Source organism: Rhamphochromis sp. 'chilingali', assembly GCF_963969265.1.
Source record: "Rhamphochromis sp. 'chilingali' genome assembly, chromosome: 21".
Taxonomy (NCBI): domain Eukaryota; kingdom Metazoa; phylum Chordata; class Actinopteri; order Cichliformes; family Cichlidae; genus Rhamphochromis; species Rhamphochromis sp. 'chilingali'.
The window spans coordinates 8,769,265-8,780,375 of NC_137949.1; the positions used below are offsets into that span (position 1 = coordinate 8,769,265).

General features: G+C 40.3%; 1 protein-coding gene across 1 annotated transcript; it reads left to right on the forward strand.

The window, feature by feature from the left end:
- Positions 1–3,324: 3,324 nt before the first annotated feature.
- noto (notochord homeobox) lies at positions 3,325–5,017 on the forward strand. Its single transcript, XM_080870943.1, has 3 exons — positions 3,325–3,794; positions 3,901–4,088; positions 4,215–5,017. The coding sequence occupies exons 1-3, from the start codon at positions 3,416–3,418 to the stop codon at positions 4,419–4,421; spliced, it is 774 nt and encodes a 257-aa protein (XP_080727069.1). The 5' UTR covers positions 3,325–3,415; the 3' UTR covers positions 4,422–5,017.
- The last annotated feature ends 6,094 nt before the right edge of the window (positions 5,018–11,111 follow it).

An 11,111-nucleotide genomic window follows, 5' to 3' on the forward strand; every position in this document is an offset into this window, starting at 1 on the left:
AGCAGTCCCTGAATGTGTATTGGAGTCAGACGGCATACCTGCCCATTCACTGGACTCTCATTCATAGTCAAGTTGAGGGCCAGAGCCCAGCAGGCCCCTGTAATACCTAATGACTCCCAGTGGCAAAGTGATAGAAACAAGTCGTTCTTGATCGTTTAGTAAGTAGCTTCATAAAGTCATTAGTGGGGAATGTGTGGAGACAGGAAAGACTGAGATTACAGTGTATGTTAAATATGTCGAGCAGGTGAGAAAAAGATCCCTTTCAGTGCAGTGGTAATGATGATGATGATGATGATAGTGTTTCTCTTTGCTTTTGTCTCATTCAGCTGCATGTGCACAGAGCTAAACAGAGTTGTATAGCTCTCACTCCTCTGTCATGTGCCCATGAGCTGGAGTAATATTTCTGACATCCATTGTTTTAAAATGACGGCTTTGATCCTGAAAACCTCGCAGTAACTTGTAACTGAAAGTAAAACAGGAAATCAGAAGCATGTAGGCAAGAGTAGGCTTACATCTCCAGTTGCCGTGTTTTGTTGGAACTTTTAATTGATTGTTTTATTTTATTTCATGCTACTTAAACTGTAGGTGAATTATCTTTCATACAAGTATGTATTACACAACTTGATTGTATACCAAATGTGAGAATGTGAGGTTCATTTCTGCTGACAGCTCTTGTGTTTTTTATTTTTTGATTAAAAACAGCACCTTTATTGTCTATGTTTGTGACTGCTCCTTGGGTAAACTTTCACAACTGACTGAATCGCAAATAAAATGAGAATCTAAATGCCACCCATCATTGACAGACTACTGTGATTTTTTTCTCCCTGTAGAAGCGAAGGCTTGCATGCTTGTTGGTTGTATTAACATAACATTAATGGCATCTGTCAGAGCAGCTAATGGATCTCTCATATTCCACAAACTGCCTTTAAAACTCTGATGTATGAAAATGTTTCACTTTCTATGAAATTTTAAGATTGTGTGTGAATGTGTGTGTGAATGGGTGGATGACTGGATGTGTAAAGCGCTATACAAATACAGGCCATTTACCATTTATGCATCATGTTAATTAGATGGAGTTTTGGTTGTTCACCAAGTGTGTGTGGAGGGTTGATTTTACTGTATGACCCCTTTATCTTGGTAGAGTTTTGCATCACTCACAGAAGTAAAACAAATACCAAGAGGCGAGAGAAACATGAGCCATCACTACATGCAGCCAGATGCTGAATGACTAAGTGATGCTGATGAGTTTCAAGCTTCTGCTGAGAGCCTCATTTGGGAAGGGTGGCCCACGGAGCTATTAGAGAGCAGCCCTTAGTTGTCTTTCTTCTCTCGAGCCATGACTATGAAAAGGGAACTCCCCTGGACAAAGGCGCGTGTATTCCCTGTCTGGCTCCAATACACAAGCATGCTCTGTGACTACCTTGACCCAGAGAGGGTTTTTATTTCAGGTTAACTCTCAATATAAAGAAAAAGAGTGTTGTTGAAGATGAAGTAATGTTATTAGATTAAATATTTACAGCTGAAATATTGGAGGATTTGGCTGAAAATGAAAAAGAAATATATTAAACATAGTTCAGACTTAAAATGGAATTTATTCAATTCTCTTTTTTAGCCTAAATTGTCCAGAAAATGCAGGAAATGTCCATCACCAGTCCCCACAGCTCAATGTGAATCCATCAAAGAATGTATTTATGTTCTATATTCCACTTTTGTCCATCTTAACAGAAAAGAATCCTTGAAATATACAAATTAACATATTATAACATAACTTTTGGATCTAAATGTCTCTTATATAGACCTAGACTATTTTTGTATTTGCTTATTAATTGTCTTGGCCTCACAGGAAGAATGTGAAGTTAATAATTTATGTATTTTCCCTTCTTTTGATAATTTTTTGACACTACAATAGTCCTTTTCTCTGCGTCAGAAAATAAGGCCTTAGTCGACAAATAATTTCCAACGCTGTTTTAACTCTGAAATGGCTTACATTTGCGCACCAACTTAAAGCTTTTCCTTTTCAAGACTAAATGTGAATTAAAGGACTCGTCGGGGCAGAGGTTTTCCGCAGTACACGCCAGTAAACACCGGTCATGGGGTGGGTGGTCCGGTCGTATAGGCATCAGAAGAAGGATCCTTTATTGTTCAGGCCGACTCGAGAAAGTCTGTGTTTGCCCTCTTCATTAGACATTCTAGTGTCAGCCAAAGAGAATAAACAGATCGAACGGAGGTCAAAGGGAATGAGCGTTTCGCTTCGGTGTTTAAATGTGTTTTAACAGTTACTTAAGGCTCGGGAGGCGCTCTCTGCCACGTCCAAATGATGGAAATGAGCCTGGAAAGTTTGCAGAGCTGGCAATAATCCGGGTTGAAAGAGAGGAAGTTTTTTTGTCCTAGAGTTAGTGTAAAATCACCCCCTTAAACAAAAAAGAAAGAAAAAACCTAACAAGTTTTTTTTTAAATAAAATAAAATAAAATAAATGTATGCAAAATAGCTGTGCAGTGATAATACTCCACATTTAGTATTTTTAGACCATAAACCAACCCGACCTCAGATTTAGGGCTCAGATTCAGAGCAACTTTAGATTGTTTGAGGAATCAACCAAAGCCTTGCCTTCTCTGAGGAGCTAAAGGACGGGACAGATCAGCATGTGGATTAACGGAGTAATTGAGATTAGCGGAGTTGCAGTTTGGTAAAACCTGCAGCGCTGCGCTCACCCGCTGAATTTGACGCCTCAATTACGCAGGGCTGTTATTCAGTTTCAAGAACCACACCGTTGCTGCTAAAATAAACACTTTGGGAATAGAGTGCATTCGTTTTATACAGGAAACGCATCACAAACTGTTAACACACAGATGCAGTGCTTGATTTACAACTGCAAACACGTATCTTAGCGTGGAATTCAGAATACAGGATACAAAAACAGAAAGCAACACAACATTCCCTTTCTCTGTAGCTTAAAGAAGGTTTCCAATTATCAAGTGCTTAAAGCATCTGTCGACCAGCCTGAACTTAAAGGACACAAAAATAAGATGATTTGGTAACATCAAGGCTTTCCCAGCGGTAATGATTACATTTGGACTTAAGATCCATGCAAGAATTTGTACTCTAGCAAATCTCTTGAGTCCCAGCCCCCCCAGCTCTCTTCAAAAGGCTGCTCATTCAAAGGGTTAGGATGTTTGACAATCCCAGCTTGTATTACTCCAGCAATTAATTGGATACCTTGTCGGGATGTTCGCCTCTCATCTGCTACTTAGAAAGACAAAGGGCTGGCGGGGGGCTGTTGACACCTCCGTGCGCCTCTGGACTATAAATTGAGACACTCCGCAGAGGAGCAGCATTCACCTTCCTGCTGGACTTGGAGAAGCAACTTTTTTTTCAGCAGAGACCTTCATAAACTAATTTTAAACAACCGTCAGCATGCAGGTACCGATCGGAGCTTATGGATACTCCGTGCGTAATTGCGCACCTGCGTCGCTGCACCTGCACTACCAGGGAGGGCAGTGCGAGTCGAAACCACCCAGTGGGAAATCTTTTACTATTGAGGCTTTGCTCGCCAAACCCGAGGACACAACCAGCGGCCGCACGAGTCCTGCTAAGTGCGGAGTAAAATACGAGCCAGCAGCACCATCTCTGCCTTTTACCGGACACGTAGGCTTACCGATAGGACCAGCTCCGTGGGTCTACTCCTCACCCAACGTGTTACACTCAGCGATCCACACGCAACCTGGATATTCCGTCTACTGTTACTCACCTTTCACCTACCAGCCATCGTGTCGAGGCGCACTTTACGCTCAAGGTAAAAACAAACAAACAAACAAAAACATCCGAAAAGTAGTTTGTCTGTAGAAACGGAGACCTTTACGCGGCAGTGTGTGTGATTATATGTTTCATCTGTTCTGCAGCTGCAATGCCCAAAATCAACGTGGGGCTACATTCGCTCAAAACGAAAGGTGGGAAGTCAAAGAGGATGCGCACCAGCTTCACCAGCGAGCAGCTATCCCGCCTGGAGAAAGAGTTCGCCCGGCAGCAGTACATGGTCGGATCGGAGAGATTCCTCCTAGCGTCTTCTCTGCAGCTCACCGAAGCTCAGGTAATAAAATCTTACCGGAAAACACATAGTTTAGGTATTCTTTCAGACATCTCAACAACTTAGTCGTCTTAAGGTAAAAGTACGATTTCTAAGTGTCTTCTTTCTTCTTTTTTTTTTACCCCATAGGTCAAAGTCTGGTTTCAGAACAGACGCATCAAGTGGCGCAAACAGAGTCTGGAACAGCAGCAGGCCAAACTGGCCAAACTGGGCCTGGCTGCTCCACCGAAAAGCCCCGGATCTCAAGGGAACGGAGATGAGGGCGATGAGGATGAAGAGTTCTCCGATTCGGATGTGGATATTGACGTATCTGACGACTCCAATGAGCACTGCTGAACCAACCACCGGACCTTTGACTACAATAAAAAAGAGGACTTTTTTTATATATATATATGTACATATATATATCTGAGAAAAGAGGCTAATAGTCTCCAACTAAAAATATTTAATAGATTTATAGTTTTTTATTTAATTGTCTACATTTATTGCCCTTTTGATGAGTTTGTTTTTGTATATCTGAAATATTAAGAAAATATATTTTATGAAATGAATGCAAAACCTGTCCTGTTCATTCCTTTATATCCAATTAGAGAGATTTTTAGAAGTTTAAGGCAACAGCAGCAAACTCAGCAGCTTAAAGTTTGTTTGGGAAGCAGAGACATGTTACATCATGTTCTTCAAATCTGAATTTTTAATAGTTTGAGTGAATTTGCTGGATGTTTGCTGGGGTTCATTATTCATCGTCAGTGAAATGTGATCACACAGTTATGAAGAAGCAAATGAATTCATGTTTGAGGGGTTAAAAAAAATACATGGCACATTAACTTCAAATCTGGTTCACTTGGTGTTTTAGAGAAAGACTTGAAATCCTGTTTTCAGAGGCATCATTTAGATATTTCAGAGTTTTATTTAACAAATAAATGAACTTTCATCTTTGCTACATGGAGCAATGTTCATCTTTAATGTGTCCTAAGCAGGTCATTCTTGTGTCTTTCTGGACTTTGCTCATTTCCCTCTCATCTCACTCTGCCAAGTCTGAGGATGATGGGAGATATTTCCTTCCAGGTTCGATCCAATGTAAAGTCTAGGTTCCCCTCTGGTTTAAGCTAAGCAAATAAATAACCAGCTCAGGGATTAGCTGGGATATCTGTAACCCAGGGTGGTAGGGGTCACTGTGTCTCGGAGCAAGAGAGCTGGGTCTCACTGTTTAATCTGTTTAAATGGTCAATACGACCGTTCTCACTGTTTCTCAGTGGACTGGGCTTCCACATGCCCACCCACCGCCAGCAGGTGTCCTGTCTCTGCTCTATTGAAACGAAAGGGACTCATGCTGTCTGCCTGGCAGACACGAGGGATAAAACAGAAGAGAAGACGGCACGTAGAAAGGATATGTGTCCATCAGAGCAGGTAATTGGGGTGGTCAACTGAAACTCGGTCACATTAAACAAAGAAGGCTGATGGGAACACACAGCGTCTACCTCTATAATCTTAAAAACATATGATGACACATTTCATGTTAACAAATGCATCGTCACAGGGACAACAGAAGGTACAAGTCAGGGATGTCAAATAGATTTTAGTTCTAGGTCACATACAGCTACTTTGATCTTCAATGGGTTGGCCAAGTGAAATTACAAGGTAAATGAGTAAAATGAAAGAAAAAGTCTTGGTAGTTCATTGCCCAGACTGTCCTGTAATTCTAAAATATAATGTTTTTATTATTTCTCTGAAAAATGTCCGGGGAGGTTTTCTTTTCTTTTTTCCCCTTTTTTATGTGACCTGGAATGTTTCTGTCATTTAATTGTTTATCTTTTATTGAATTACTTTGGTATAGTGTGAATACCAGTGGGAAGGTTGTCTTTACCAACGGGAAAAGCTGGAAAACCTATAAAAATACAGCTAAAAAAAAGTTCCTAGCTAAAGCTATGCACTCCTTCACAAGCGTGGAGTCTTCGCTGGGCCAAGTTGGGCCCCCAGGCCTTATGTTTGATACCCCTGATGTAACTAATTATATGAAGGGTTAGGCTTCTTTGCTTCTATGGTAACAAATTTGGTTGCTGAAAGTGATGATTTAAATTTATAATTTAGTTTCTATGCTCACGTTATTTTAGCCGAGGCAAAGAACAATTACACAAACATGACATTTGGAAGAAAAAAGCACACACAAGTCACACAATCATATTCAATCAACAGAACAACTCCAGATGCAGATACACTTGTTTCTGCGTGCAAAATGTATTTTAGAATAAAGGTTTCCTTTCCCATGCAATATACTATATGTTTCTGACCAACAGGCCACTCAAGCTGACTAATTCACTACAAAAAGTTCAACAAAATCAAGTCAGATATTTCTTTTTCTGCCAATCAATTTAACTGTCAATTTAAATATCAGAGTGCAAGGAGACAAGGAGAAGACAGCTGGTCACCGTATCAAAGAGAAGAGTTTAATAAACGCTAACAGAGCTGATCTCTTTCACTGTCTCTTGTCCGCCACCCCCTGCCTGCTCTCTCTTGGTGCCCCCGTTTGGCCTGATTATGGCTTAAGCACCGCTGAAGGAGCAGAATTTGTGTAAAACCACAGAGAGCCGTTTCTGATGTGATCAGCCGGGAATCAGAGCCCCCTTCTCCTCTTCTCTGTCCACAGCTCCACGTAATCCCATTGAGGAACAGAAAGAAGCAGCTAGAGGCCTGGGAAAACTGAGAGAGTCCAGGGGAGGGGCGGTGGGGGTCACCGGGCTCATCGTCTCAATTAGCACAGGGCACCTTAACGGCTGGATGCTTGCCAGCGCTGACTGTGCTTCTTAAGACTCTCTGCAGGGTCCGAATTGAAGGCTTTTCTGAAAGGAAACTGTAACATCTTCACTTGTCTCTTGACCGGTCGCTCTCATCTGCTCTCGTGAGCTTTGCATTTCAGCACATTACACAATTTGTCTTGGCGACACAAACACAGTGGGCAATTTTGGTCTATCCACACGGGTCTCTTCAATGTGCCTTTGTTGGGCTGTGTTAATCTGAAACAACTCATCAGCAACTGTTTTGATAACTCGCTCAAGAGAAAAGACCACTCTTTGCTGGGTTTAGTGTTTAGAGCGTGCACATTTCAAGCTATTAACTTTGCTCAAAGCTCAAAATGTTGGGAGAATCAATATTAGGGTTTCAGTGAATAATTAATTGCAACTAAATCCTAATTTGAAGAATGAATTAGTCAATTTGGGTCTGATCTGAGTTTCTTGATGTTGAAGCTGATGTCTCGAAGTCGCTTTCTTGGCCTCAAGAACAGATCAAAGGCCAAAGCATTATTATAATTATTATAATAATTATTATTAGTATTATTATTAGTAGTAGTAGTATATTGAACTCACTTTTTTTGAGGATTATTAGTGGCAATGATGATCCTTATTTGCACCAGTGAGGCCTGTTTTATACTAGCTGTTTTATATTGTCTGGTGTACCTAATTAATTGGCTACTGAGTTTCTCCCCACCAAAAAATTTAAATACAGTTCGTCACATGACTCCCATGAGTTCTTCTTCGCCTTCAGATTGTAATGCAGCTTTGAGGAGGTGTGAAAGTTCTCATGGAATTCAACGACCTGCAGCCTCAATGGAGAGCGCACTCACGCTTTAACCAACATGCGTTTTAGAGCAGGCGATCGTAAAGGGGGGGAATCCCTCTTTGCATTTTATTTGCAGAGGTAAGGGCCACTCTACTCCATCTAATAGTCATTAGCTTTCATTACAAGCGTTTGAAGTAGAGGCAGGGCTTTGTCTCGACGTGAAAGGCTCGCATTTGAGATGCACATTGACTTCTGACACGGGCACGGACAAGAGGGGCTCATGCTCGGAGAACAAACTGCTTCTTTTCTTTGCCAGGAAACAGCAGTTCCTGTTAACGTTGTATACAGAGACGGAGGACGCCATTAAACAAGCTGCAGGCTAAAACAGAAAGACCGCCGGATACCGACTGTGCAACTTTTACGTTCGACAGCAAAACCTTTCATCAATTAAGTGTCATATTTTAATTGTATTGTATCTGACGTCCCAAACTGAGATTTCAAACATATAATCTTAACACTAATGCATTTCCCATCCCATTATTTTTTCCCCAGGCCTTGTTCAAAGTGGGATGTTTGTTTATGCTGAGGAGGGGAGCCGGTGGAAGAGCGGGGCCCGTACAGGTGGCCGAACGACCGCACTTCTTATGCAGGTGCCACAAACGCAGAGACGTGCTACTTTTCTCATCTCGTTATAATGGGGTGAAATTTCCCAAGTATTTAAGTGGAAGAGATTAGCTGAACACACAACGCCAATGCGAAACAAAATGGCTAATTAGTTTATTAATGAACGGAGGAAGGGACCGAGGCGGTCTGCGGACTGATTTGATCTCATGGCTTTGATCAGCGTTAGGGGAGAACGAGCAGACAACACACGGCGCTGATCTTTGTCACACAGCCCCAAAAGCTGAATATCCCAATATTTATTTAGTTATTTCCTTTTAATTCACAAGTAATTTCATTAAGTTTCATTTAAAAAATAATATGCATCAGTTAAAACTTAAACTTCTTGTTTTCCAACTTACAAGCCCTCGTGAAGCCCCTCGCCAACCTGGAACCGCTGAGGTCACAACTTCCCTTTGATCTCCGCGGATAAACTCAAAATCCTTACAACCTTACGGTTCCTCACCTCAACCGCTAGATGGCAGCATTGACATAGAAGTCGGTGTTTTTCAGGGCGCTGTAAGAGCGTTTCAATCTTCCGCCACTAGAGGACAGCACTAATCTAAACTGCCGTCACTCCTCACAGTTGTTTCCTTTTTTGACTGTGAGGAACTGAACAGTTTAAAATGTATTATTATTATTATTATTATTATTATTATTATTATTATTATTATTATTATTATTAATTTTGTTGTTGTTGTTGCTTTTGTTGTTGCTGTTGTTGTCAACTTCATATCAGTTGATTAACATTTAAAATTATAAGATAAAAATTTATTTTAAGTTATGGATAAAAGCAGGCTGTTTAGGGTTTACCGTAAGCGTTTTTTCCCCCCACTCTTCCATCCGGTTATTTATAGCTCCTGCAGGCTACCTGCATCTTGGAACATCTCCGATCTCTCTTCTGGGTTTTCTTAATACACAAAATGTGCAACGATTTTTTTTTTCCTCCGGTCACACTGGACATATTCATACGTGTGTTGGGTGCTTTAAAGAGTTGTCATTTATCTCGTTTTATTTGATTCTTAATGCACTAAATGAGAATTAAGATCTCGAAAAGGTTTCAGATTGTTGCAGCTGCTACATTGAAATGTCACTATAAAAGCTTTAAGGAAACAAATCCATTAAAACAGTCAGTGCACTATTCTTGAAGATCACTTTGGTCAGACTGAGTAATAAGGGGGCCTCGGGGGTGAAATCAGCAACAGGTACGGAACAAGGTTAGAGCGCTTTCCTTTGTTTTTTGTTACAGCAGAGCGATTTGATCATCTATTAACCAGCCGCGATCAGGGTCAGCGCGTAGAGGCCCACAGGGTTTCATCATTAAACTCAAGGCGGCATTTTTAACCCACTCAGCCATCCTTCAAGTTCCTGCTTCTGATGCTCCGTTTGGACTGTTTAGATAGAGAACTGAGCTGCGTGACTGATTCCTGAAACGTTTCCCTGTAAAGGCGGTGTATTCATCGGCGCTGTTTCCTTGTTCCTCTTATCTCTCCATTCTCTACCACTATAGGCTTGTGGAACTTACCGCTGACCTATACGACTAAAATACTTGTGAAGGTTAAATTTAAAGAGTTAAAAAAAAAACTCCAGGGTTTAATTTTACAGCTATTTCGCGGCAGACCTTTCAATAGACACTTATAGTTATGCCACAGATGTGGATGATTTCCTGGCAAACTGTATTAGGAATTTATGATCCACCAAGAATGAATGTTAAAATAACTGAATAGCATTTATGCGTCGCCACAATCCTCACCGTGTAATTACTATAACTAAAAGAAATAGAAGTGTTCAAGGAACAGCCCCATATTAAGCTTTTCGAACAATGACCCATTCCCAGAACCGATTGCTGTCTTTAGGAGCCTTTAGCTCTAAAAGCCTAATCAACAGCTTGTTTTACCTCATAATTTCCATCGGTAATGATTTTCTAATGCAACCCCAACGCGAAGGAGCATATTAAGAGGATAATTATTAACTTGGTTAGCGCGCAATGGAAGCTGAGCGCCGAGGGAGCAGCTCTAGTAATGACAAACAGACTTTCTCCTGCTAAACTGTCCTCACAGAGGACAAACTCACAGACGTTTTCTTAAAAATATATATATAAAAAAAACACGAGGCGAATTAATGACGCCGTTATGTGCTTACAATAAAAAGTAATAATAATAATAATAATAATAATAATAATAATGATAAATGAGCTTAATTTTTAACAAAAACGCGAGCACACCATTAAAAAATACAAATACACGTTGTGACCTGAAAGATGCTTCGATCTGATTCGACCAAATTTAAAAACGTTTGCTTGACGAATTTAAATTTTAAACAGAAAAAAACCTCTAAACTAAAATTAAAAATAACACCTGTAACAAATATTATTTCTCGCCTTTTCTCCTTTTTTTAACCGGAGCTGTTAAGTCGAACGTGCACTTATTATTGCACCGATTGAGAAACATTTTAAATCCACGGAAAATTTGATTTAAAAAACAAAACAAAACAAAACAATCAGCGGGACACCTCACTTTGTAGAGAGAAAGGATGCTCTGCTGCAGGGAGTCTGACTCACCAGAATCAGCATTCTTCACTGATTCATGTTGTTGTTGTCGGGTTTGTTTGTTTTAAAAATATATTATGAAGATCACATAAAAACATGAAAGACAGACGTGGAGTTTCGACTGTAGTAATAATAATTAATAATAATAACCTCAATAAAAGAAAAATAAGCGGTATTTGAAGATAAAACTTTGTATTGTCTTATTCTGAGAGGCACATAAATCTCATAATATAAATCTAATTTTGCTCTTGTGTGTGCGTGTG

What these genes read in the sequence shown, in the direction of transcription:
- noto (XM_080870943.1), top strand. Translation starts at nt 3,416, where the DNA reads ATGCAGGTACCGATCGGAGCTTATGGATACTCCGTGCGTAATTGCGCA. An exon ending in AGGCGCACTTTACGCTCAAG is followed by an intron (nt 3,795 to 3,900) that starts GTAAAAACAAAC and finishes TCTGTTCTGCAG; the next exon opens with CTGCAATGCCCAAAATCAAC. An exon ending in TGCAGCTCACCGAAGCTCAG is followed by an intron (nt 4,089 to 4,214) that starts GTAATAAAATCT and finishes TTTACCCCATAG; the next exon opens with GTCAAAGTCTGGTTTCAGAA.